Source organism: Torulaspora delbrueckii, chromosome 5 (assembly GCF_000243375.1).
Source record: "Torulaspora delbrueckii CBS 1146 chromosome 5, complete genome".
NCBI classification, from domain to species: Eukaryota; Fungi; Ascomycota; class Saccharomycetes; order Saccharomycetales; family Saccharomycetaceae; genus Torulaspora; species Torulaspora delbrueckii.
Window position 1 is genome coordinate 71,936 of NC_016505.1, and position 27,622 is coordinate 99,557.

Below are 27,622 nucleotides of genomic sequence, written 5' to 3' on the forward strand. Positions count from 1 at the left end.
ATCATCCTCAGGAAATTTCTTAAATATTTTTAGAGAATAAACACTACCCGGTACAGCCTTCTGATTCTACGGCCGCTGACGGTACTTTTATTCATTGAGTTGCTGAAATGTATTTCCAAAGGTTTTAACCAGATATGAGTCGCTGTCCCTTTGGGCAAGTAGGCACCTCGCAAGAGAACTATGCAAATTGTTTGGCTGTGCCCAAGGAATTATAGCTATGGAATACTATATGTACTTACTCCATCGATAATTCAAGGTACAATAACTCGCGCCGGTGATCGAACTCCGCACACGCAGTATCTCATACAACTTCTAAAAATCTTCGTTAAATCCTCCCCTCAGGCTCAGGAAAGCAATATAACTTTCTTTCAAGAGATTATACACTACAGCGTTTTCCCTATAGCCCAAAAAGATGATTTAAGACTTTAGCACACCAGTGGTGCGAAAATCACCTACGGTTTCTTTAAACCTGCAACAAGAGTTGACTGAAAATACGCTTTTCAATTAGTCAAAGAACAAATTCTCCTTTCTAGTGTAGCCACTAGTTTATGATTAATTGCTCCCGTTCTCATCCCCTACCGTGGTAAATTTCTTTTCTGACTATGTTTTTCAAATGATTTTACCACCAGTAGTATCTCAAAGCATGAAAGCTCTAATCTTACAAAGCAATTGCCTTTATCCCAATTGAAAAAACAACCTACTCGGGAAACATTTTTGTTTAAGATTTCCAGCTACTAAACATATTGAACCAAAAAATTCGGTTTAACCTGTTGGCCTTATTCGATAGAAATAATAGGTTTAGTATGGGAGCTGAAAATTTTCTTGAGATTTTCTTTAGGGTTATACACAAGCAAATGATAACTCTATGACTTATTAGTTTTATTTTCGTCAGGTAGGTCCATATTGTTGGATAAAAAAAAGTCGGGCGGAAGTTTTTTGATCATGTTTAACAAAATGTTTTTAGTCAAAAGCATGTAATCCAGAATTGATGGAGCGTAGTTTTATCTAGTGGGGTGAACCTCGTAAGATGATCGCTTGGGCGACAGCGACCTATCTGCAGCCTAAGAAATCCCATTTTTATCCTCAATCTTCGTAGTATTAATAATCTGCAGGTTACTCGAAAAAAGTAGTCAAGAACAAATATTCAAGTAGCTAGTTCTGATTATTGCTGATAGATTCTAGTACATTTTCCATTTCCTGAGAGACAGATATGACCAGAAGCCTTAGACGTTACTCGATTGATATTTTGAACTATCAAACGAGAGATGCATTGTTCGTACCTATTTCTTAAGGTGCACAAGAGATTTTTTGGTTGAATCCAACTGTTCTCCGTATTATGTCGCATAAAAAAGCCCAAAGCATTTTAGGTATAATAACAGCGTTGATTTTTTTTACGGCAGCTCGACTGGTGCTAATGAATATTTTCATGGCGTCTCCCGAATCACTTGCTTTCTCTTTACTGGAATTTGTGAGAGTTCTAACAGCTGGGGCTCGTATCAAGGTAACGATGATTTAACCTTATATCTCGATACATTTTTCCTATCTCTTTTATGATAAATGAAGAGCAGCGACCGTTTCCCAACATATATCGGTTTACTGAAAAGCAAAATAGTGGTTTCTCTTTACTCCTTGATTAAACATATCTACATCGGCAATTAACTACATAGAATCACCTACAGCTCCTATTACGCACCTCCATCTAATAGTAAAAGTTGTCTCTGGGTGGGTATTATGGTACGAGACAGTTCTGATAGAGAACATTACCAGCGTGAACCCACCAAAGAAAAAGGAAGAAAATATAGCGAGGCTCAGGCTTTCAGAACTTTTTTTGCAAATATTAACCATCAAAATACCCTTAGGCTATAAATGTAAACCGAGAAAAGACACTGCTCGGCATTTCTTGGGTATATAATTATTCATAAAAAAAGTTTTGGTTAGATATCGTCTCTCATTCGTTTGAGGTATCATTAGATACTGCCAGCAAATATAGGCATCTCACAAATACTAATAGTTACGCCAAGACTGTAATGAGTTATAATTTCTTCTTTCCTTAACCTATATACGCGATACTAAAGACCCAAACACAAGTAAAACCTTCGAATGCAATAGAGCATGTTAGATGACTTTCTGTAGCCGAAAAGCGCTCAAGGAGCAATCAATCTAGCGAAGCAATATCATAATGAGTGGTAAGATTGACGAACATGGTAATTGATATCGCAATCAGTATACAACGAAGTATTAGAATTTTTTATTATCTTGCCATGTAAATCACTAAAATGAAAAATCACGTGCGTTAAACGGTCACGCATCCAGTGAGATTCGCTAACAAACGTGCCAAATGATACCGCCAAAACCGTTCAAAACAATAAACCAATAACAAATATTCGTGTATAGTGACAATACTTTGCCGAAAACAAACGTCTATAGTGATAGCCAAGAGTTCATTTAACTAGTAGACTACTTTGGAGCAGCTAAAAACACGAGTAATCTCGGTTAGGTTCGGAATATCAGTGATATTAAGTCAAATTTGTTAAATAGTGTCCCATTTCTTTTAGCCAAAAATTGATTTCCCCTAATTTATTGAATTGAACCACTTTTCTACCAAACATTAAAACCAAGATTTATTTAAAACCACACCGGCATTACTTAGATTAGATCAGGATTCAAAAAGACAAAAAGGGAATATCGCAATTCATTCCGGAAAGTATCAAATAAGATTACGTTCATTAGCACTCATGAGTGACTTACGGCACTACGCAGCGTATTATGACTTTGCAGAGTATAATATTTGATTAGGGCTTTTCAAAGGATAAATTAACTATTAAATTAAAATCCAAGTTGAACAAGGTATGGCGAAGTCAGCTAATCGACGAGACAAATAAGTACCAAGAGTACCGAGAGCGTGACAACTGAAGTTAAAATCTGTAACCACGGGCTAGCATAGTAATTAAGGCCATATCTGGGCGAAGTTGTCTATAAACATCAATCCAATTCGGAAAGAGAGCTCCAAGCCGTTCAAGTGTTTCCTGCATATGTACAACTCGTATTTATTTTGTCACACTAAACTTATTCGGTTTCGTGGTCTAGTTGGTTATGGCATCTGCTTAACACGCAGAACGTCCCCAGTTCGATCCTGGGCGAAATCAATTTTTTTCAAAAAACACATTTCAACATCCATACACACCGTACATGGACTAATACAGAAATATCCAAGTACACCACAGCGGCTTGAGACAGAATGAACTCATCCATGTCGCGACAATGAATAAAGCCTCTGACAAAACTAGGTTTGAGAGGAACATCACGTTGATCGAAAAGTTGTTAGCCACTGCACAATTGAATATATATTACCAGATGTTAAAACAGTCTGACCCGCTGGCCGTTTTCTTTCAGCTGGCATCATCCAGTTTGCCTGAATATCTCTTCGCCATATATGCCATTTAAAGGATCCAGTTCCCTTCTTTTCCACATCACAGCTTGCTAATGAGATAGCGACCTCTACGACACCAACCATCCCGACCATCATCCAGTTGACCCACCAAATCACAACACTACTACAACGCAATCCATCCCCCCTCCTCGCCCAAGCTTCTCAACTCTACTTCCAAGCATTACTTTCCCCCTCCAACAAGACATCATCAATGCAAATACAAATCTACAAAATCTTTTAATTAACTCTCCCGCTCATATCTTTGATCCACCCACTCCACAAACCCACACTTCGGCTTGACAAAATTAAACTGCTGCGAGAAAGAGTCCAGTTACACTGGTCAAGTTATGAGGCAAAAGATGGCAGACTTTGAAAGTCAATAGTAAACATCGCTAAATACGAATATTATCAATTTCGATTATAAGCTGCATTGGCCCTTCTACGCTTGTTTGCAAACTTGAAATGAAGTTAGTATCTCTGTTCTTCCCGTACACTAGTCATTAGATGTGAAACATACCCATACACGGACCTGCCGAGGAGATAGGCCGCACACTTTAGCTACAAGATGTCTTTCTTTGGAATTTAGAGCTCTCTTCCTCTCATACAAACGTTCCAGAAGCAAACGAACCTCATCAGAAAGCCGCTTTCTAGTTACTGTTGAGCTGGTTACAGATATATCAGTTTCGAGAGAGGTTGATTTGGAAGAACGGTCCGTTACACTTTGCTCACTTCCGCCAATACACGCATTTCCTTCGATGTAAGTCTTTTGTTGCATGTGAATGAATTTATCATTGAGCATATTAAGCATTTGTTCTGCTACTTGACTCTTTTTTGCCACAGGAATTGAAAGGGTCTCCAAACACTAGTCGATGTTTTGTCAGTATATTGCATTCTACTGTGATGGTAAATATATCACTATGCCATGACCATAACAAAATACAACACATACCTTACAGAATCTTTCAAAAAAGAGCTCATATTGGGAACTCAGTAATTCAACTTGTGAGCGATTAGCATCCTTATGAGGTTTAATATTCATCTTGTTAAAGCCCTTCTTTTCCATGTCGCTGCCAATTGCTGGATCCATACTCACCGCATTACACAGCTCCATGATAGAAGTTATTATACTTTCGATAGGCTCTACGGAACCCATTGTTAATGATATCAAAATATGATATCCGAGGTTACTGAAATTTGAGATTTTAGGATTGTATCTAAGACGCCTTTGCTTCACCTCATTCTTAATAAATTTTTTGATTGTAACTTTCGGGGGTTCTTTTGAAGCTGTTATTTCTTCTTCAACTTTTCAATTTTTCTAATCTTACCTCATGCTAATATCTTTTCCTGAAACATCATTTCGCATCTCACATATTAGCCTTTGACGCGCTACCCTTAGATTGCCTCAAAACAATACACGTAAAACACATAAATAGGCAGAGGTCAACCGATTTTCAGAAAATCCATTATCAAAATGCCTGTCATCAGTAAGAAAGATGGTTTGCGTATCCGAGTGTACACTTCCCAAGGCAGGCCTCGAATACACTGATGAGAGCAAGGATTTTGTATTCTTCAGGTTGGGAGATAAGAAGCAGGCAAACTCTGTCAAGTTTACATTTGTGGGGCAGAAGGTTTTTAAAACAAACCAATTGGCTGAATTCAATCTCTCTGATGAGGGGACCAAAAAGAAAGATTCACAAACGTTAATAACAAGACCGCGTAACTGTTTCATTATCATGCGTACTTTGATTCATAATGTTATTATCCGCTGTCTCGAAAAGTGTGACATATCTTCGTTGAAACATGTATCTGCAATCACTTCACAACTATGGGGGAAGAATGATGGAATATTTCAGCTATACTTTGAGCTTCTTTCACAATTTGAAGAGCACTGGCATCTAAACATTTATCCTGAGTATCGTTACCATAAGGTCAATAAAATAAGTCGGCAACTGGAAAATAAGCTCGTGTATCAGAATATGTTAAATCGAATGCGCTATTTTACAGCTTCTTCGCTGTTATCTAAATTGGAAGGTATTTTAACATTCCCGGTTGCGTCTGCCGCGGATACTGCTGTTGATGCCACTGCTGCTGCGGAGATCCCCACTGCGGCTGAACCGTTCAGTTCCACCTATACCTATTTTTCATTGTCATTCCATCAAAGCGGCGTAAAGCATCAATACCATCCTCGCCAACAACACCGCCAGGTGATAAATAGTACGGTTCGGGTCGGGAAGACCCAACAACAAGACTTCGCAAGTCCTCAAGAGCGGAAATCCTTTGACGCTCTCCACAACAAGCGTCCAAGAGCTGATAGCGTCGATGATGGCAAATTGAACCGGAAGAATAGGTGTAAGGCCGTTACACAAGAAACTCTGTGTGATCGTATCAAATTCGGCCTTCCCAAGAGAAATGGCCGCTCTCCCTTGTCACTGGAGAGAGCTAGAAAATCCAACACCTCAAGATCTAAGGAATCATTAAACCAAGAACAGAATGCTTTGAAGACTGTAACTACATCCGCACAAACAGATCCTACCGATTCTACAAGAAAGTGCTCCGCGCTTTTTAGCCATGGAAGAATACCTGTCTCCCAACAAACCTTCTTCAAGTCCATGCCTTTCAAAGACGTTCAAAGTACCAGCGTTCCTTCTACGATGGCCTCTTCAACCCAACTCCCCGGAAGTAACGTGAATAGCCTGCGTAAAAATCCCAAAAGGGTTTATTCAAAGCCTCAGTGTATGGTTGGGTCTAAACAACGTCTGGACGTTCAAGACCTTTACCTAGAGAAGAAACCCATCATTGTATTATCTTCCGATCAGCCGTACAATGACTAATCTTGCAACTATTCCTTCAAACTACAGAATGATCCTTTGTGTTTGGTTGCAATGATGTGTGAGGCACTTACCCTAGGGCTCAGACAGTGTAAAAAGAGATAGCTTTCAGAGAGCGAATGGATTGGCCATTTGGAAATGGCAAAAAGTAAGCATAGCTTCTTGGAAATTCAAAAACAATAATCTATTCTAATAAATTCCTGCCTCCGGCGTAACCACTCACAACCTAGTTTATTTAGTTATTTATATATCTGAAGTCAATTTTGGGCCCATTGTTACATTAACTTTAGTAGAGTATTTTTTTTCTCTTGTCTTGAGGTTCTTCAAACTTTTTAAAATCTTGATTTTCACTTCATTCTTTCTATTCGTTCTCTACTCTTTTAATCGCTTTTTATTTTATTTTTATTTTTTATTTTTTTTTTTTCATTTTCTGTCATCTTCCTGTCAGATCCCTGCCTATATCATCATTATACCATCGCTTCAGCCTCACAACACTGTGAGACTTCCGCCACGCACCTGCCAGAACCTTTGCATACTACACAAAAGGACTACCCTTACTTGAACTGAGCGATCATAAGCAGATGTCAGGAACCAAATCAGAATCATCGAATGCAGTAGTTAAATATCCATGGTGGTATGGAGGTGTAGGAGGAATCGTTGCCTGCATCATTACTCATCCGCTAGACCTCGCAAAAGTGCGACTACAAACAGCAGCCCGTCCTAAACCAACACTATTCTCCATGATCCAGAGAATACTAAAGAATGACGGCCCACTTGGTCCCTATTCAATTTAACCGCTTGACATTTTGCAGTGCCCTTTTTCACAGCTCGCCATAATAACCATACTTGAAAACAGACTTAAATAATTCATCAGCAGGTTTTGAGGCAGAAGCCCAGTTCTGCAAACTTTGAAATCATCTCAAGGTACCAATATAAGCGTTTCGAAAAGGTGTACATCAGGGTGATTAATATGTTTCTCGCCAGTTGTTTATAAGTTAATCTGCCGAAGACTCTGTCCGATTAGGTCAACACATTACAACGTATCAGCTTCAAATGTCCAAAAGTGGCTAACGCTTGTCGAAAGAAGCGGTAGCTTTTCTAACTAACAGATCGAAAGTTTCCACATAAAGCAGTCTTTGCTCCGGATAGCCACAAAATATTTGTATTCGCCTGATCAACTGTTCTGTTGAAGGCTCTCCTCCTTTAGCAGAAAGTCTTATTTGTTCAAGAGCCTTTGGCTTAGAAGAGACGGCAAGATCATGACCGGCAAGACTATAATTTATTTTAGGGCAGTGGTGCGACAAAGGATCCTGAATCTTAACCAGCAAGTCGTCCGCTTCAATCGATGCTCCTTTATCACCTTGTGACGTATTGAAGTTCTTAGAAGAGACCTCTTGCATTCTATCCGCTAAAAGTTCGGAACTGTCCTCTAAATGGGATTTGCGCCGTTTAGTTACAGGTCTGGGCTCCCTTCTTTTTGCCGAGAGGCGCCCGGCTCCCCTTCGCCCTGTGCCACCAGTGTCCTGTGCAAGCTGGTGCTCTGATGTCATCGTATGCTTGGGTAGTATCTCGCATCGGTCCACTGGTGTGCCATGGCTCGACGACTTAATTGAACCACTAGGTTGATTCGTAGCGCTTCCAAAACAGGAGTCAAATAGTCTGTCATGCGCAAGTGACACATTATGCTGAGTTAAAACTTGACACTCTTTATGTAACGTTGTAATTTTTGTAGAGTGCTGCGCAAGGTTTGGAAATTCAAGAAGAACCTTTATCATCCTTTCCAGCTTGATTAGGCTTCTTTGCAAGCAGTACTGGAATAAGGTTTCTTTGAAATGAGCTAGCGAATTTCGTACATGGTTTGCGTACCTAGGTGAACTCTCTTTGGCTATTGCGGTTGGGGAGATCTTGCTCAATTTCATTAACTCTTCTTCGGTAATCACTTTGATTTTGAAATTAACCTCCTCGTGCTTGATCTCAGGGGTTGGCAAATTTCCAGGGCTCTCTCTGCGATAGTTCTCCAAGTCTTTCTCCTGCTGTTTTAATAACACAGATGTTTCTATACTGTGAATATTTAATGGCTTTCCATACACCACATATTTCGAAGTTCTTTGGCCTCTCTTCCGTGTCATTCGTATAGCTATTGCAACGTGTGTAGCTTTACTATGATGAATCTTTCGGCAGTAAAATCTTCCCTTGCTATTCACAAACATGATGTACTCCTTCTCCGTCACCACTTCGAAAAGCATGCTGTTGTTCGTCACAACGAAGTTTGAGCTCACATGTTGTAATCTTCGCAATGATTCGCACTGAAATGCACTCTGTAAGGCCCTTATCTTTTGGGTTGTATCAGGATCTTGTGTTTCGCTCCCATTTCGCTCATCGTTCTTCTGCGTGGTTAATTTAACTACAAACCCATCTATGACAGTGAGTTGGCCCTTAGGCCCATATATGACCGGATATACTGGCATTTTAGTTCAGAACTCCTCCAAAGAACTCAAGCTTGAGCGTGAGATGAATAAGCGTCTTTTATCTCTGTGAGACAATTAGCCGTACCAGAGGAGCTTCTTTCAAATCTTTACGCAATTGTAACAAAGTATACTCAAAAGATGCGGTCAAGTGAGGTGTAAAACACAGTCTTGCATCTGAGGTCCCGCACAAAACTGTAGAAGATTCTCTCAAATGATAGAATCAAGCACTCCAAACACAGTGTTCAGTAGAAGTGTTCGCAGGTTCCGCAATGGTGATTCGTTGTCGTTTTGTCACTTAGTTTCATCTCAACAATCCTCTGCAGATGTTTAATTGTCTTTTTCGGTGATCGCGCGAGAGCGCGTTGTGAGTTCAGCTTGTTTCAAAAGGAGCGGCTTTTAAGGGACTAAATTGGTTGGCGATGAAGATCATCTCGTCACAAAACCAACCAATCAAGGAGACTGAGGTTGGGTGCTATTCGTTGAACAGAGAACGACCTTGATTATAGTTGCACCTGTATGTCGTTTTGGCTCCCTCAGAACCTCCAAAAGAGGCTGCTTCTATATGCGGTACAGCAGGTATCGGTGTTATCGAATGTCGATTTGTCCAATCTACATGTTTCGTTAGGATCGAGCTCTCAGTTTACGTTTGATGACTTAGAGTTGGCTGTTGATTCGATGAATGTGCCTGGATTTGAAGTAAAAAGTGGTACTATTGATCACCTTGATCTACAATTGACTGTATCTGGCGGAGTGGGGATAAAAGGCAGAGGGTTACTGTTCGAGTTAAAGCCAAAACTATCAGAACAAGGGTCGCCATTTTCATTGGCCAAGAGTATCCAGGATTTAACAAATTCTATCATACAGCTTCCCGATGTTTCAACAGAGATGAGTGGCCCAAATGATTTGCCAGAAGGAATCACTGCCAGCAGCAGTAGCGCGAGTAGCAGTGGAGAAGATGACGGTGCGCATACTGTAGGGAAATTGGAAAGTATGAGGAATAAGCTGTTGAATGTTGCGCTTTCGCAGCTGACGATTACTTTTGACGATATAAAAGCTAGACTTTTTCTTGAAGATCATACAGTTATTGAGTTAAGTTTGGGCACCATTGATTTCCAGACAGAGAGAACCTCTTTGCGGAGAGTGTCAATAACTGATTTCCGCGCTTCTCAATTCAAGCGTGAAGATACTAAGGACGAGGTACACAGCGACGCGGATGATATGGCTGGTAGCAAATTGATTCAGCCACATATCGAGGCTTCTTCACTTTATATGAGTGCCATGGAGGATTCAAAGATGGACCCTTCAAAAGCGGTAGAACCGAAGGGAGAGGAGCCGGTACTGCTTGACATGATTCTACTGGATCACTTAAATATAACTTTCGAAGGCCTTTCTTCCATCGATGATCTCAGCGTGAGAAACTTTGCCATCAAATCTAAAGTACTTGATTTGAAATTGCACAATGTTTTGGATTTGAATGATTTTGTCTTTGAATTATTAATACAAGCAATACAACGTTACGACCAAGATGGTGCATCGCAAACGACTTCTTTACCGGGCTACAAGAGGTTTCAGAAGGAACAACAAGCCACATCAGAAATGCTTGATCTTTGTTCAATCGAGCTGGGGCAGATAAATGTGGAGCTTTCAGATATCGTGAGTTTTTCATTGAAAGACGTGAGCTTAGAATTACACGCAAATGGGGTACAATCTTTTTCGGTCAACGCAATCGAGCTAAATGGTGAACTAATGTCGCCTGCATCCGCATCTGCTCCTATAATACGTGGAAAGTTAACAAGCCAAGAGCTTGTAATAGCCGTGCTGCATTCAACATGTTTGAAATTAAATATACAGATATTGAAAACTTTGACGTCCACATTTAGGCGTACACAGGAGGTGTTTTCCTTAATGGTAGAGAAGCATGTAGTCAAAAGACATTCAAAGGTAAGGGATCACAATCAGACCAAAATCACAGTTCAATCCGAGCCGCTCTCCGTTTCCCTGATCTTAGACAATTATATTTTGTTGATGAATACAGGTCCGGTAACCAGTGATTTGACTACAAATATTTTTGAGACAAAATCGATTAGAATAGAACGGCATACAAGCAATGAGAAGAACACTCTGATAGATTGCAGAGAAATCTCGATTGTAGGTTCCAGATCAAGGGTCCAGATCAACTCATATGACGAGAGCTTCAAGGATGCATTACTTACTAGTAAGTTTGTATGCAAGGTCAATGAGATTATCTTCGAAGAAGATCACAAAGTTTTGCAGAGTATTTTTTCTGATCTCAGCAAACTTACTGACGTCTTCATGGAAGATTCTAATGAACACAAGGAAGCATCCAGGAAAATGAGTATGAAGAAGAGTGTACGAATTTTGCAGTCCTCGAGTGTTTTGTACAGACATACCGAACTTGCAGCGTTCGCACTCATAATAGATTCGATTGAAGTTACAGTGAGGAATTTCATAAAAAGAGAGTTTGGAAGTTTACAGCTGACCGCCGGTAACATTTTACTCGCAATGACGGAGGACGATGGTGTTATCTCCTTCTGCAAGAAGCTCTCATGTAGAAGAGTGACATCTAGTACGTCTGAAATATTTATTGAGCCAATAAGGTTGAATAACGAAGAAAGACCGTTAATCTTTTTTTACAGGAAAAGTGGTGGTAAAATCAAAGTGAGGGTCAAGAATCTGTCCTTTTGTTACTATGCAAAATGGCTGTGGGTTCTGCGAACAACGGAAACCGGGGCGAAATCAGAAAACACTGAAGAAATAATATCTGAGCAACCCTGGGAATTGAAGTTAATTGACTGCTCAATCATTCTTCGTCCGTCCAGGTTAAACGCTGCCCTAGCTGTGGTAATTGATAATTTGACATGTTCAGCAAAGAGCTTCAAGCCGCAGATGAAGAGCATCGTGAAAAGTGGATCGCTAATGCTAATTGATGATTTTTGCAATATCAAATCGCCGTCGGAAAGGTGCTGGCCATCGCTCCCTTCACTTTATGCACATCAAGGATTCTCGGCTATTGGAAGGTTTGAAACACTTAATGCTAGAATCAATGAGGCCAATTCAGTCGTTTCGCTGAAGGTAGCGTTGCAAACTATTGGTTTGTCGCTTTGTGCAGATTCGGCGCACACATTAACTCAACTTTGCATAGATCTCAAATATCCGCTCACGTTCCCAGATAACGAGAAATACAACTACAACGAGGCGGGGCCCGTTGATGTCTTTCAGTCTGTTGATCCAGATTTTTTCAATTCTTTGCACATACAGGAAGAATCCCGATTCCACGGTGACGATGACATAGTTAATATTGATGATGCTCATGAGTGGGATGCTGATGAGCTCAGCGTTGGGCACTCCTCCTACGACTCAAATAGTCCAAAGATAGAAGTGCAGGAGGCTTATTTAGATCTGGCACAAGAGCTAAGAGCGACTCCTCCTCATGAGGATATGCCTTCCATAGATATAAGGTTTGGATTGGAGGTTGAGAGAGTGGTGTTCAAGCTGTTCGATGGTTACGACTGGAAATTCACAAGAAAATCGATATCACGGACAATTGATCAGGTAGATCAAGAGATCAAAGCGTTTGGGGAAGAACCATCTAACGCAAGTGGCCAATTGGGCATGACAGTATTTGATTCAATTTATGTTTCTGCTAACGCGACAGATACGGTTGGTTTGAAGAAGCGGGTCAATGATGAAATCCAGGGCGAAGTCAGATCTTCAGTTTATGTGAGGAAAGCTAACTTGCATCCTTCCCGTCACTATAAAGTAGCAATACAGCTTGAAAAGGTTGGCCTCAAATTCACTGGATTCGCTTTGGAGCAAACTCAAATAGATAAAGACCATACCAATCCTGATCAAGTTAATATGGCCGACCTTTCAATTAAGCGGTTTGAGATCATAGACAACGTCCCTACTTCAACTTGGAACAAATTCCTTACATTGTTGAGACACGGACAATGGCCACTGGACCGACCCATGTTACATCTCAGCCTTGCCACTTTTCGTCCTATGAGCTGCTTGATGGCAACTGAACTTACTCTGAATGTGGAAGTAGCCCCTCTGCGCCTTCATGTCGATCAAGATGCTTTAGACTTCTTGGTCAAATTTGGTGAGTTCAAGGACAATAGATTTGAATTGATTGACGAGTTCCCCGATATTCCTTTCATTCAAAAGCTGACTACAAATTCAGTCAAGCTAAAACTTGATTACAAACCAAAGAAAGTCGATTACTCAGGCTTAAGGTCAGGACACGCTAGTGAACTAATGAACTTTTTCATCCTTGACGGTTCAAACATAACCCTGAAAGGCCTGGAACTGTATGGAATCAATGGTTTCCCAGAGCTGAACACGGCGCTGAAGGCAATATGGACACCTGATATTACTTCGAAGCAGATTCCTGGTGTCTTGGAGGGCTTTGCTCCTATGAAATCGTTGCTCGCTCTGGGCTCAGGTGTAAAGGCACTGGTCAGCGAGCCATCGGCTGAGCTCAAGGAGGACCGACGTTTAAGAAGAGACCTCAAAAGGGGATGTAACGTCTTCGTGAGGACTACGACAGGTGATTTTGTTAGACTTGGAGCCAAACTCGCGTCAGGTACGCAAACTGTGCTTGAAAACGCAGAGCAGATGTTAGGTGGTGACGGTTCCAATGGAAGGATATACAAGACGGAAGAACCAGCATTAGACATGAATCATCTTTTGGAAGAAGATCAACTGGTTGGTGGAAGTAATCCGCGAGTGAAAGGTCAGCAGCCAGCTGCACTAGTGTTAGATCCCTCCAAAGGCGACGAAGGCGAGCCCAAGATAGTCAGTCTTTACGCAGACCAACCATTGGATATCCATAAAGGTCTCGAAGAGGCTTACAACTCACTCGAAAAGCATATGCACGTAGTGTACGATGTTGTATGGAAAACCAAAGGAGAATTAAGAGACAATAAGGCAGGTGCGGCCGCCGCTGCTGTATCGGTAGCCAAAGTAGCTCCGGTTGCAATTATTAGACCGCTAATTGGAGCTACAGAAGCCGTAGCAAAGGCTTTGCAAGGTATTTCTAATCAGTTCGATAAAGAGCAGATCGACGACATCAGTGACAAATACAAGTCCCTGAAGTACAAAAGGTAACAGAAAAAGCTGGGAATTTTATGAAGCATCCATTGTATATACTATACTTCAATCACTTGCAATCGAAAATTGTCTTTTTCTTGGCGTTCGACGTATTTTATGACTTTTACCGGCGATTTTTTAAAAGCTAGATGTAAAACATCCGGAAGCTCCAAAGGTAAACAATGGTAAACTTTGCATTAAACTTTGCATTGTCACATAAAACAAGGTGAAAAGGAGACTGGATCTGATCAGTACTCGCCAGTTATAATATTGGTTGAAAGCAAAACTCTGACAGGGCCGAAAAAGAGTTCCTTGAGAGCCTACTACCGTTGGATAACAGTTACATAGAGGGAACCAGTTGGTAGGTTGAATAACTAGCATATCGATACAACTGCCACTTGCTTAAGATGCAGGTGACGCCTGAGACGCGAAACTATAGGAGTCAACACACAGTAATACAGCATTCGACTATACCATCTCAGGCAAAAGGCTCTAAGAAAGTATGCGCACGATGCCAAAAACCAATTGCTCCAGGTAGCAAAAGTGGCAAAACCACCTTAAAGGCACTTGGCAAGTATTATCATGAAGATTGCTTTACCTGCCATGACTGTGGAAGTCTCTTGAAGCCTAAGTACTTCCCTTACGAGTCACTGGAGACCAAAGAAACGTTTCTTCTATGCCAATATGATTATTTCAAGAGGCACAATCTGCTTTGCTTTGTATGTGACAATCCTCTGCGAGGGCTATACTATACGGCGTTTGGTGAGAGATACGATGAAGAACATTTTTCCTGTACAATCTGCTCAGCTCCTTGTGGTGTGAAGAAGTGTTTCATGTACCAGAATAAGTTGTATTGCAAATACCATTTTTTGAAATATTACTCAAAACGCTGCAGTGGATGTAATTATCCAATCTCAGATCAGTATATCGAGTTCCCGAAAGGCGAAGAAGTATATTGCTGGCATCCAGAGTGTTATGGGATTCACAAATACTGGCATGTCAATCTATCAGCAGATACCTTGGGCTTGCCCAGCTTTCCAACTGTTCAGTATGTCAAAGGGCTTCCAGATGCTGATATCAATCCGACGCCGAAAGAACTTGATAAGCAAATGCAGGCATTTAATTCCATCTTATCAAGAACTTGGTCCGTACTTTACAGATTTGAAGAAGAAACAGCTTCTTGCATATCAGATATGTTCCAATACTTAGCCAGCTTTGATCAAATTAAGGGCATTACTTCCACTGCATTATTCGTTTTAAAAATTGAATGCCTGTTCAAAGCGATTGGTTCGTTTGATTCTTTTGACAAAGAACAGCAGCTGCAAAATGACTCTCAGATACCAACCCTTTCTACACCAGAGAGCAACAACAGTTCAGAGACTGTTAATCTTAAATACAGCAAGTTCCCAAGAAACTTATCAACCAAAATCATGATATACTTGCAACTATTAAGGAAACTGAATGCTGAAGATCTGAAAGTAAACATTTCCTCATTTATGTCGGTCATTACTGGCTTAACTCATTTTTTGAAGCTTCTCACAAGATATGGATTGTACAGCGCACTTGAGAGAAACAAATCAGGACGTTCAATGAATGCGCTGATAAAGTTTTTACGTGAGGTCGAGAAAAACGAGATATATGAAAATGATCCATTTTCATATATAGACCTATCCATTAACGCTACAGATAACTGTGCTGCATGTGGAAAATACATACAAGAGGATTGTATTCAGTATCACGAAAAAAGGTGGCATATAACCTGCTTTTTCTGCTCTAACTGCAAGCGCAAGATTGATCCTCGAGATTTGAGTGACGCCACTTATAATAAAATTTTGAAGCTAGTGATATGTCCCCATTGTTCCGTCGCAGACCCTGCCTCCGTTACTGGATTCAAATATGTTACCAAACTCGCACAGTTAATATTCTTGTTGAAAATCGCCCTCATCAGATCAAGAGCAGTAATGGAGGCTCAAATGAGGACAAAGGTGGCCAAAAACCCGGGCAGGTCCGATAGTAGCTCTATTTCGATGCAGCAGACCTATATCAGGACGCTAAACGACATCAAAAGACTGAAATCAAGAAGAGAATACGTACGAGTGACTCACAATAAGCAAGACGCTCGTAAATCTGTTGTACTCGAAACTGGGGAGCATGATGTCAATAATGCGCCTTCGCAACAAAATAATTCATTGGTAATCCGTACAGACCCACCTCTTCCATCTGAGAACATACGTCATGACAATGTTTTCACCGACACCAAGACCTTGACTTTGGATGATATCTCGCGTATCGTCGCAGCAGAACATGCTAGAGAGCTCAGACCAAATGCATTCACATACTTCAAAAAGTTGAGAGAAAGTGATGATGAGACGGTTGGGGTTGTTGCAAAAAAAAGCGGAGTGTATTACTCAGAACTTGATGAGAGGGAGTTGACGTTAATAAAAATGATTAATCTCTCTTTATTAACACTTGACCAGAGGATTATCACCGAAGACTTGGCTGTAACTAAATTGATACCTCCTTCACTAAAGAATGAGAAGACAGTTCCCTCAAATAGTTTCTGGTGGAAAATGAAATTCAAGATGAACAAGGAAGCAAAAAAGGCAGCTCCTTTGAAGGTGTTTGGTACACCGCTTGACTCGCTAACATTGAAATGGGGTGTTGAATCCGATTTGGGTGTCGGACCTGAGAAAATTAAAATACCAATAATCATAGATGAATTGATTTCCACCTTACGCCAAATGGATATGTCCGTAGAGGGTATCTTCAGGAAAAACGGTAATATAAAGAAACTAAAAAAAATGACAGCAGAGATTGACGACAATCCTGGTGGAGTGCCCGACCTCTCTAAAGAAAATGCCATTCAGTTGTCAGCATTACTGAAGAAGTTTATCAGAGAGTTACCAGATCCGTTAATGACAGCCCCCCTTTACAACATCTGGATCAATGCTGCGAAGATTGAGGCAGAGGTCGAGAAGCAAAGAGTGTTTTCGTTGGTATACAGTTTGTTACCTGTGCCTAACAGGAACGTACTCGAGGTTCTTATGTCTTTTTTATGCTGGACAGCATCTTTCTCGCATATTGAGAACGAAATGGGTTCAAAAATGGACATTCACAATTTGTCTACAGTAATAACACCCAATATACTTTATTTGCCGAATAGTGGAGTTCCAAACGTCAGTATCAACGACGTTTCGGAATCATACAATGATGCGTTTGCACAAAATGAGGGAGAGGACTACTTTTTGGCCATCGAAGTAGTAGACTACTTGATAACCCACAATGAGGATATGGGCATGGTCCCAAAATTTTCAATGGCTTTACTCAAGGATATTCAAAAAGAAGGTTTAAGCGACTATGATTCTGTCAATAAGTTCATCACGTCCAAGTTGCAGAACCATGATATTGATTTCTCAGAGTTTGAAATGCAAAGAAATATTGAAATGAAGCATTCAACTTCAGTGGTGACAAAAGGTGAAGTTGTGAAATAGTAAGAGATATTCTTGCCTGCCTCCGGTCGCGGGAGGTGTTTGTAACATTATAGTGATGGATGGTATATGTAACATTAATAAAAAAAACGCTGGCCCGAATAGGCAGCGTTGAAGCACCTTTTATCATTGTAGTATGCTTGTGTTGACATAAGTTTGACTAAAATTATATGCCTTAAGAATGAAATCACAATTTAGAACTCTCCGACTCCTCTGGAGAGGTGACTGGCCATGTGTAAGGATGCTTGTCTTGCATCTGGTAGTTGTGTTTAGCTAGATACTCCTTCAAAGCCTTTGGTCCTCTTGAGCCATATGGATAAATTTCAGGAGTAGGTGCGTTTGGGCCCTCCAAAAATTCCAGTAGTGGGGTGAATAAAGACCAACTGATCTCCAATTCATCGTCTCTGACAAAGTTAGAATGATCACCTAGTAGAGCATCCCTGATCAAGACTTCATAAGCCTCTGGAATCCAGAAGTTCTTGTATCTGCTGGAGTATGTCAAATTTAGATCGGTAACTTGTGTAGCGTTTGAAAGACCAGGAGTCTTAGCGTTGAACTTCATGTAAACTGCGGCATCTGGTTGAACTCTAATAACCAATTCGTTATTTGGAATATCCTTAAACACACCGGAAGCAACGGCTTTGTATTGTAATCTGATTTCAACCTTACCTTCATTTAGAGCCTTACCTGCTCTCATAATGATAGGAACACCATCCCAACGTTCATTTTGAATCTTGAACGCAAGAGCGGCAAAGGTGACACACTTGGAATTCTTGTCAACAGTTTCATCGTCTCTGTAACCGGGTTTACTACCATCTTCGGATTTACCGTATTGGCCCAACAAGACATCATTGTGATCGATCTTGGCCATAGCTTTCAAGACCTTGACCTTTTCATCACGTACAGATTCCGGATCAAAAGATACCGGTCTCTCCATAGTCAATAGAGTTAATACTTGTAGCAGATGGTTCTGCATGACGTCTCTAATGATACCAATGTTATCGAAGTAACCACCACGACCTTCAGTACCGAATGGTTCCTTGAAAGAGATTTGAATACTTTGCAAATTTTCCTTGTTCCAAGAAGCGTTCAAAAGAGTGTTACCGAATCTTAGCACCAGAATATTTTTAACCAATTCTTTACCCAAATAATGATCAATTCTGAAAATCTCATCCTCTCTGAACAAAGGAGCCAAATCCTTTTGCAAAGCCTTGGCAGACTCCAGGTCGTGACCAAATGGTTTCTCAACAATCAAACGAGTCACACCATCGTTTGCATAGAGGTTGTTCTTGATGTGAGTAGCTACGGTGAGGAAAACACTTGGTGGCAAAGCGAAATAGAATAAACGATGAGGTTCAGAAACCTTACGTTCACTCTCAAACTCTTCAATCGACTTTCTCAATTTAACATAACCATCCGCAGTGTCATAAGCACCATGGATGTACGTAATCATTTTGAAAAATTCCTCCACTTTCGTATCATCCTCATTACCATTTGGTCTTTTCAAATAAGGTTCAATTCTCTCCCTCAATGCCTCATGGGACAAATCCGAACGGGCATAACCATAAATCTTAGTCGAACTATCCAAATAACCCTCTCTGAATAGACCAAACAAAGCTGGAAACGTTTTCTTCTTCGCTAGATCACCAGAAGCTCCAAAGACTACAATAACGGTATCTTTCTCAAATTTAACCGGTTCAGACATCCTTATTCTACTCAATTCCTTCTCGTTGACAATTAAATAAAGGAGCTATTCACTCTCTATTAAGTAAGCGTCCTTTTAAATTCAATTCCAAGGCATAGGGGTAACCGCATACGAAGATAATATTATTCACACCCATTAAGCTCAAATTCGTTGAACCGCGCCAGTAAGGCTCGATCGTAATGCGACAATGCATCGTGAATCGCATGCAGAATTAGCTAATCATTCCAGAGAGGCCCACCGCGCTGGCTAGGGCCCGCCAATTCTTATTGAATTCTGGCTGAGTTTTCGTAGAGCCACATTCGTGGCGCGTTACCAGGTATTGCCCAATGAGACGACGTCGCTGGGTTGAGCATCGATGGGGTGGAATTCGTAGTGATAAGAGAGTGTATGAGATGTGGAACGATGGTCGATTTCTTGACCCATGGTTCTGGCATCTATGTTGACCATTTCTTGTGTGTAGCGAGCATTGAGATGGTCAATTATGGCTTTTTTTCTGACTGCGTTGCTTGTGCTGTTTGATGCGGAATCCTTGCTCAGTAGACCTCCACCGTTGATACAACCTCCAGGACAGGCCATAACTTCAATGAAATCTGTGTTGGTTGGGTCTGCGATGGCGGGTTTGGTGGATGCGGACGAAGTTGCCTGCCTGTTCTTGAGAAGTCTAGGGTTGCGCGGTCTGATAGACCTCTGAGTGAGCTTGCGGACCATATTCTGAATGTTTCTAAACCCATAGAGCTCGGTAGCAGATGCTATCGTTTGTCCATTTGCCAAATCTGTAAGCCTATACTCTCTTAAGTCGCTGTTCTTGCCCTCTAATACCTGTAAAGCAGACTCTGGATATAAGTGATACATCTCGAGGATATACTGATAGGCGAAACCGCCTGAACTGCTCCCTTCATTCGAGGACCAGTGTAGGATTGGGTCCCATCCTAACGGAGATAGTGCTTTGCGAAGGGCTTGGTCCTCTGATTTGTACTGGTTTATATCAATCTGAAGTTCTTGCAACATGGTGACCACCTCTCTCGGTGTTATAACACAGTCAACTTCTTTTTCACCGTCGGGCCTCGAAGCTTCCAATTTCTTATCGAAACAGGGCATGATACTCAAGTGGTACAGCTTTTCGTTGCTGGACATTTTCAGTAGCGATCCTGTAATCTGTTGTGGTGATTTCACGTTTAAGAGGTATGGTACCAATTCTGGCTTAGTCTTTTCGGCATACAACACAAATCCGGGACATACAGCACTCAGTTTAGGTTTCTTTGCTAGTTCTCCTTGCTGTTTTAGACTGATAAGTTCTTGATTACTGCGACTTATTGTTAGATTCCGACCCATCTGGGTACCGACAAAGTATCTGCAACCAAAATACACCTTGAACAGATTCAAAAGTGTCAAATCAAGCGTTTCCAACGTCAGACCATAGTAGTCGGCCAAAGATATCCTACTTTGAGGTGATATACTCACAGCAAGTTGACGCTCATCGCGCAAATTCTTCCAAGCTTCAACAAACACCGTGTGGCTTTGCCTACTCAGCAGGATCTCTTCACTAGATGTAATACACCCTGCACATGCCAGACAGTCCTGTAAACTGATGGACACTTTTTCCAGCTCGCTTGCTTCTTTGCCGACCTCGATTTCTGTCGTCTGTTCTTCGTTCACTTTCTTTACCTCAGTGGGCTTCACACACGCCAAACCGGGACTTATGAAATCGTTCAAGTCTTGCTCAGATAGTAATGCACTCATTTAGACCTGAACAGCTTTATCTATATGTTTTAAGCCTTTGAGGAGCTTCTGAACTTGTTGTTTAGGTGTTTTTTTTTCATATTTTCGATGGAATACATAATACAAGATAGAAAGTCCGACCCTCTTCAGCTTGAGAATCTCTGATTCACGCTAGTTGAAGGTCCCAGCCTGATGAAGCGGCACTGCCCAGGATCACGGCATTGGTCTTTAGCATAGTTGTAACGGTGTTCTATTTCCGACAACGCCAGCATTTTACAACCAAAAATGTGTCATCACATAATCTGCGTTAATTCTTTGCATTTTCTGTGTTATCAGTGGATGCAGAGTTTCATAACCTTTTGGAGTCATTGACACATTCAGTGCCCCCAGGGTTATCACTTGCCAGCCATCAAACCTACTACCTTTTCTACGTGTGATATTGATCGATTTGGCACCCAAAGGCCCCAGCCAACGTCCTACTTTTCGGAATATATAAGGTACCATAGAGGCCGCCCTTTCTTGTAAAAAGTTTCATCAACTGTCAGTAAATAAGAAAAGTATAAAACATGGCATCAATTGACATTAACAATCTCAACTCCTGGGACAAAGAATTCAAGACTGATCTATCCCACCAATTGGCTAGCACAGTTTTGAAAAATGATGACGCAAACACTATTTTGTTGAACAGGTCCCGTTTATTGGAACAAGATTTGAGAGTCTTTAACACTGCAATTTCCACTCCTGGTGCTCCAGTGACTAATCAACGTTCGTCTGGTAGGTGCTGGTTGTTTGCTGCCACGAACCAATTGAGAATCAATGTTGCTGCTGAGCTCAATTTAAAGGAATTCGAGCTTTCGCAAGCCTATTTGTTCTTCTACGATAAACTAGAGAAGGCAAACTACTTTCTAGATCAGATTATCGATACCCATGAGGAAGAAATCGGGTCCCGTTTGGTCGATTACTTACTTACTGACCCAACTAGCGACGGTGGCCAGTACAGTATGTTGTTGAACTTGGTGAAAAAGTATGGGTTGCTTCCAAAGGACCTGTATAACGATTTGCCATTCTCGACTACTTCTTCCAGAACTTGGAACGGGTTATTGAAGACCAAACTCAGAGAGTTTGCCGAGGAACTGAGAAATGAACTTTCTCAAGGTAAAGATGTTACTAAATTGAGAGCTGAATTGCAAAAAGAGATCTTTAGACTCATGTCTTTGTTTATGGATTTTCCAAGATTTAAACCCGACGAAGAATTCACTTGGTCTTATGAGGACAAAGATGGAAAAGTCCACACTTTAAAAACCACTCCGCTGGAATTTGCTTCTAAGTATGCTAAACTGGATACCAAAAAACCGGTGTCTCTAATCAATGACCCAAGACACCCTTACGGTAAACTGATTGAGATTGAACGTTTGGGAAATGTCTTAGGAGGTGATAAAGTCATTTATCTGAACGTCGATAACAAGGTTCTCGCTGACTTAGTCGTCAAGAGATTAAAGAATAATAAGACAATTTTCTTTGGTTCCCACACGCCTAAATTCATGGACAGAAAATTTGGAATCATGGATGTTCAACTATGGAACCTTCCAGCCATCAAATACGACTTAAAGCAAGAAAAAGCCTCTAGAATCAGATATGGTGAGAGTTTGATGACACATGCAATGCTGATCACTGGGGCTCATATCGACGAGAACACTCAGCAACCAGTTCGTTATCGTGTGGAAAACTCATGGGGTAAGGACTCCGGAAAAGATGGTATGTACGTGATGACTCAAGAATATTTCGAAGAGTACTGTTTCCAAATCGTTGTTGACATTGATGAGCTTCCTAAGGAACTGGCAGCTAAGTTCACCTCCAAAGTAGAAAATCCAATTCTTCTTCCAATCTGGGATCCAATGGGTGCTTTGGCTCAATAAAACATGTAAATTGTCTTTTCATAGCGTTTGTATAAATCCGTAAGTTCGGCCCAGAACGTATAACCTACGAATGTAAGAACATGCTGCCTACGAGTATAACAGGATGGTATTACTTCCGAATAAGCCTCCCACAAACACGCAAATCTCGACAGGTACGAGCAGGAAGATTGCAGCACTAGCCTAGTAGATTGGCTGACAGTGTCATCGTCTTGACCATCTAAGGCTTTAAATTCAGAACTCGAGGCGGGTCACCTTCCCAGCTTGAAACTAAATTTATGGCCATACAGTGATTGATTACTTCTGAGAGGTAAATAGATCTATATCTGTAGGGCCCAATCACACTAATAGTGGTCCTGTAAGTTACAATACTAGTGAACCATGAAATTTAGGGCCAGCCTGCTTCTTTTGCTGTTAAATGCGGTGAAGATAGCCCATACGCAACGAGTTCCTGCGAAAGATCATGAGTCGCGACACTACTTTGCAGTTGAGAGTTATTTGGACCCTAATGAGCTCAATAAGATACATCCTGACTGGACGTACGAACATGACGTACGGGGGCTCGATAATCACTACGTATTCTCCAGAGAATCAAGCAGCAAATCTTTAAGAAAGAGATTATTAGCTGATGGGACCGATGTATTGTCAGTTGAAGATCTGCTCCCTCAGAGGCTGGAGAAGAGGATGCCAGTTCCATTAGTACCGATAGACTCAAGTATGATTCCAATGAAAGAGGCCGAAGACCGACTGATTATTAAAGATCCTCTTTTCGAAAAGCAGTGGCATTTGATTAATCCTAGTTATCCTGGTAACGACATCAACGTAACTGGTCTATGGTATGATAATATTACTGGTCATGGAGTGGTTACTGCCATCGTGGACGATGGACTGGACTACGATAATGATGATTTGAAAGATAACTTCTGTGCTGAGGGCTCGTGGGACTTTAACGACAACACTGCTTTGCCAAAACCAAGGCTCAGTGACGATTATCATGGAACTCGTTGTGCTGGAGAAGTAGCAGCGGCCAGGAATGACTACTGTGGTGTAGGAGTAGCGTACGATGCAAAAGTCTCTGGTATACGTATTTTATCTGGTGAAATCACACCAGAGGATGAAGCAGCTTCGCTAATATATGGTCTTGATGTTAATGACATTTATTCTTGTTCCTGGGGGCCAGCAGATGACGGCAGACATCTACAAGGTCCTTCTGATTTGGTTAAGAAGGCAATGATAAAGGGAGTTCAAGAAGGAAGAGACAATAAAGGTGCAATCTATGTTTTTGCTAGTGGTAACGGCGGAGGTTTCGGTGATAATTGTAATTTCGACGGATACACAAATTCAATTTACTCCATCACAGTCGGTGCAATCGACCACAAGGGTCTCCACCCACCATACTCAGAAAGCTGCTCCGCCGTCATGGTGGTTACATATTCCTCGGGATCTGGTGAGTATATTCACTCCACTGACATCAATGACAAATGCAGTGATAGACACGGAGGTACATCTGCCGCTGCACCTTTAGCGGCTGGTATTTTTACGCTTGTGTTGGAAGCCAATCCCGGGCTTACATGGAGAGATCTACAATACCTATCCATACTTTCATCCGAGCAGATCAATGACATGGATGGTGAATGGCAGCAGGGACCATTGGGGAAAATGTATTCACATCGTTATGGCTACGGAAAACTTGATGCCTATAAAATAGTAGACATGGCACGCGGTTGGAATAATGTTAATCCGCAGACCTGGCATTACGCTCCAACTCAGGATGTTTCGTTATCAACCAACTCTACTGATGACAAAATAGAATCAGTTGTTACAATAGATAGAAAAAAGCTCGAGGATTCCAACTTCAAAAGAATTGAGCATGTCACAGTTACTGTGGACATAGAAGCAGACATCAGAGGTACGACAGAAGTCGATTTGATCTCACCGATGGGTACAACCTCAAAGTTGGCGGTTGTTCGAAAGCTGGACAATTCGCAGGACGGCTTCAAAAGTTGGAGTTTTATGTCCGTCGCCCATTGGGGTGAGGAAGGTGTGGGTGATTGGAGGCTACAGGTAAGAACAACTGTCGCCGGCAATGAAGTAAAGCTTAACAACTGGAGGCTGAAATTTTTCGGTGAGTCTATTGATGAATCATTAACCGTCCCATTTGTTTTTGGTAATGATAGTGAAGATCTGAGTCAAGAAGAATCAGATAGTGAGAACGAAATAGAAGCTGCACCTTCAGAAGTCGCAACCACTACTACAGAGGAACCTCTGGCTACAGCTTCACCAACAACCGACACTTCAGCTTCACCAACAACCAACACTTCAGCTGCACCAACAGATGTCTTCAACAGCGATGCTCCAAATAAAATGACGTCCCCAGCTAAGGCAATGCATTACTTTGTCGCTTTATTTGTAATTGGTGCTGCATTATTCCTATTATATTTCCTTTTCTTCGTGAGAACGAGACGGAGGATACGAAGATCGAGAGCAGAGACCTACGAGTTCGATATCATCGACACTGATTCCGATCATGACTCGTCCTTTGACTACAGCATGCGCGGAGGGCCCGAAATTGGTTCGGCAGATGTGGATGATTTCGATTTCGATTTATCTGATGAGGATAACCTCGTTAACGACTCCTCAAATGACCCTGAAGCTCACTTCCAGCCATTAGATCAAGCACTTGACGTCTCTCAAAGTAAGAAGAACGGTGCACAGAAGGATTGATTTTTTAAGCATCTAAAATTTTGCATGGTGACTATAAAAAAGCAAGCTACGGGAAATAAGTGACTAAATAGTTACCGACCGTCAATGTAACGACCCGAATGAACTAATTGAACGCATAAATAGAAATTGACACTATCTAAAATTATAAACCATCATTTGGAACAACCTCTCGCGCTTACCTTTGAATTCAGATGGATAAAAAAGTTCAGTTTTTGTATCGGCTAAGCTTATGAAAAAGGCTCATGCTCTAACTGGTGTTTATAAGATAAACCTGTCAAAATTGTGGCACGATGAGTCTGATAGTACGGATTAGAAACTTATGTGTCTTTTTCTTGTCTGCATGTCTTTTGCAGGCTGCTTCAGCTATGGAGATGGATAATACCGACGAATATACGAGGCCCGATATTGTTGACGCTGGACCAAAGACTTTCCATTGGCTATGCTCACTATTCTTGCTTCTTTTGATACCTTCGTTTGCCACATGTCTAACATTTGCTGGAAAGATATACACGTCTGTCTTCTTGCAGATCATCTGTGGATGTTACGCAATTCTAGAGGCCCTGGTACTTAAATTCGAGGATGGAGATGGCGTTGAGAATAGAACATCAAGGGGAACAGCTTGGTTTCTGATGTGGATTACATGGGTCACCATATTTTTCGGTGGATTAGCTAGTGGAACTGGGATTCTGGTTCGCAACAAGAAATTGCAAGCATTTGTGTCGCACACAGGAGAGTTTAAGCTTTCTCTGGTCCATAGGGTTTTGTCATTTATGGTGGTCCTCACAGGATGGGTGAAGATATGCTTGGCGCCCGTTGCTCTGTTTGGATTCTGCAGAGATAAGCACACAGGGCAATGTATCGCTCATGGAATAATGGGCTCAGCATTCATTCTTTACGGTTTTGTTTATTCGCTAGTACTTGTGATACCTTGGCTACGACTTTCTCAAGCATCCTTCTCCCAAGACCACATTGATAGTTGGGTGATGTGTCTATGGGGGATTGTCAATACTTTTACAGAGCACAGGTGGGGTCGCGAAGATTGGAGTATGAGTGATTATCAACACACCATAATGGGCGTCATCTGGTGGTGCGGTGGTATTTTGGGTATTTTCTTGAGCAGAGGTGGAAGGCGAACTTTCGTGCCCAGTCTGATCATTATATTTACAGGATGGGCAATGTCGGAGCACTCTCAACATCTTCTAATCAGTACAAAGGTCCACTATGTATTTGGCCTTGTATTGATGTCGGGTGGAGCACTGAGGATTGTTGAGATTTCTTTCCTACTGAAGGATGAGAGAGCAGGAGACAAAATATATTCTTTTCAATACCTCGCTCCATTTTGTCTCGTGTGTGCCGGTGTAATGTTTATGGGCGCTAATGAAGAACAGCTCATCCTAGTTTTGAGACTTGGAGCTGACCACGGCGCTTACATTCTTCTTTTAGGCTCGGCAGCCTTTATGATCTACTTCTGGATGCTAGTATGCCTGGAAATTTATCTTCATTTGATAGTGAAAGAGCAAAAGGGCTTTTTATCAAAATACTCGAATTTGGAAGGTCCTGTAGAAGACCCTGATTTTGAGCTGGAGGTGGTTTCGGAGGACCAGTTTCGCGAGTAGTAGAAATAAAAACCAACATAAAAGCCGTGCTCTTACGCTTAAGAATTACTGGCAATACGGGGTTGGTTTATTGTGCTATATTCTTGGGCGCTGCAGCCATTAGTCGAGCCACTTTACGCCTACCGGAGTGATACTATGAATTCCCCTCCGGTTCCGGCTCTTAAAGCTGCTTAAATCCCAAACCTGTTATAGAATTACTCCAACAGCATAAGTTTGTAGGCCATGTATAAAAGTGATGGATTTTCATTTAATTCTTTGCACCGATCAGAAATTAAAAAGTGAAAAGCTATGGAACATGCTCTTGGAATGCTACATTAAGACTTGTAATGATTGCAGTGCATTCAAGAGTCTAATGCTGTGTATCCTAAATGATTTCACCACAAATAGTTCTGTGTTTTTTGATTGCAACAAAAGGTATAGATTCTGTAAACTAGACATTTTTGGTCGAAGAGAATATCAGTCAACTCTTGTTGCATACTACCAAGGTTAACAGCATGTCCCCCAGTAAGGTTTAGCCTTCCTACGGCCTCGCGATTGGGCGATCGGTTGCCAGATATGCCATCAGCAAGTCAATTGAACTCAAATTGTAAGATAGAAGATGCGCGTATGTTCATTAACC

The 27,622-nt window shown here is 41.4% G+C and overlaps 10 protein-coding genes and 1 non-coding gene across 11 annotated transcripts; 7 read left to right on the forward strand and 4 right to left on the reverse strand.

The window, feature by feature from the left end:
- The first annotated feature begins 3,072 nt into the window (after nt 1-3,072).
- Nucleotides 3,073-3,146, forward strand: TDEL0Etrna12V. The gene has a single exon. It is a non-coding gene; the product is annotated as a tRNA-Val (tRNA).
- A 692-nt stretch (nt 3,147-3,838) lies between these two features.
- TDEL0E00330 (homeobox domain-containing protein) lies at nt 3,839-4,238 on the reverse strand (the record flags this gene model as incomplete). The annotated part of the gene is made up of 2 exons (XM_003681439.1): nt 3,839-3,886; nt 3,948-4,238. The coding sequence occupies 2 exons, from the start codon at nt 4,236-4,238 to the stop codon at nt 3,839-3,841; spliced, it is 339 nt and encodes a 112-aa protein (XP_003681487.1).
- A 685-nt stretch (nt 4,239-4,923) lies between these two features.
- TDEL0E00340 (uncharacterized protein) lies at nt 4,924-6,261 on the forward strand (the record flags this gene model as incomplete). The annotated part of the gene is made up of 1 exon (XM_003681440.1): nt 4,924-6,261. The coding sequence occupies one exon, from the start codon at nt 4,924-4,926 to the stop codon at nt 6,259-6,261; it is 1,338 nt and encodes a 445-aa protein (XP_003681488.1).
- A 1,064-nt stretch (nt 6,262-7,325) lies between these two features.
- On the reverse strand, nt 7,326-8,726 carry SIR1 (Sir1p; the record flags this gene model as incomplete). The annotated part of the gene is made up of 1 exon (XM_003681441.1): nt 7,326-8,726. One exon carries the CDS (start codon nt 8,724-8,726, stop codon nt 7,326-7,328), a length of 1,401 nt encoding a protein of 466 aa, XP_003681489.1.
- Nucleotides 8,727-9,242: 516 nt separating this feature from the next.
- On the forward strand, nt 9,243-13,856 carry ATG2 (Atg2p; the record flags this gene model as incomplete). The annotated part of the gene is made up of 1 exon (XM_003681442.1): nt 9,243-13,856. One exon carries the CDS (start codon nt 9,243-9,245, stop codon nt 13,854-13,856), a length of 4,614 nt encoding a protein of 1,537 aa, XP_003681490.1.
- A 389-nt stretch (nt 13,857-14,245) lies between these two features.
- Nucleotides 14,246-17,329, forward strand: LRG1 (GTPase-activating protein LRG1; the record flags this gene model as incomplete). Its single annotated transcript, XM_003681443.1, has 1 exon — nt 14,246-17,329. One exon carries the CDS (start codon nt 14,246-14,248, stop codon nt 17,327-17,329), a length of 3,084 nt encoding a protein of 1,027 aa, XP_003681491.1.
- Nucleotides 17,330-17,513: 184 nt separating this feature from the next.
- Nucleotides 17,514-19,031, reverse strand: ZWF1 (glucose-6-phosphate dehydrogenase; the record flags this gene model as incomplete). The annotated part of the gene is made up of 1 exon (XM_003681444.1): nt 17,514-19,031. One exon carries the CDS (start codon nt 19,029-19,031, stop codon nt 17,514-17,516), a length of 1,518 nt encoding a protein of 505 aa, XP_003681492.1.
- Nucleotides 19,032-19,340: 309 nt separating this feature from the next.
- NAR1 (iron-sulfur cluster assembly protein NAR1) lies at nt 19,341-20,771 on the reverse strand (the record flags this gene model as incomplete). The annotated part of the gene is made up of 1 exon (XM_003681445.1): nt 19,341-20,771. The coding sequence occupies one exon, from the start codon at nt 20,769-20,771 to the stop codon at nt 19,341-19,343; it is 1,431 nt and encodes a 476-aa protein (XP_003681493.1).
- A 545-nt stretch (nt 20,772-21,316) lies between these two features.
- Nucleotides 21,317-22,666, forward strand: LAP3 (bleomycin hydrolase; the record flags this gene model as incomplete). Its single annotated transcript, XM_003681446.1, has 1 exon — nt 21,317-22,666. One exon carries the CDS (start codon nt 21,317-21,319, stop codon nt 22,664-22,666), a length of 1,350 nt encoding a protein of 449 aa, XP_003681494.1.
- Nucleotides 22,667-23,044: 378 nt separating this feature from the next.
- Nucleotides 23,045-25,387, forward strand: KEX2 (kexin KEX2; the record flags this gene model as incomplete). The annotated part of the gene is made up of 1 exon (XM_003681447.1): nt 23,045-25,387. One exon carries the CDS (start codon nt 23,045-23,047, stop codon nt 25,385-25,387), a length of 2,343 nt encoding a protein of 780 aa, XP_003681495.1.
- A 290-nt stretch (nt 25,388-25,677) lies between these two features.
- On the forward strand, nt 25,678-27,003 carry YTP1 (Ytp1p; the record flags this gene model as incomplete). Its single annotated transcript, XM_003681448.1, has 1 exon — nt 25,678-27,003. One exon carries the CDS (start codon nt 25,678-25,680, stop codon nt 27,001-27,003), a length of 1,326 nt encoding a protein of 441 aa, XP_003681496.1.
- Nucleotides 27,004-27,622: the final 619 nt, after the last annotated feature.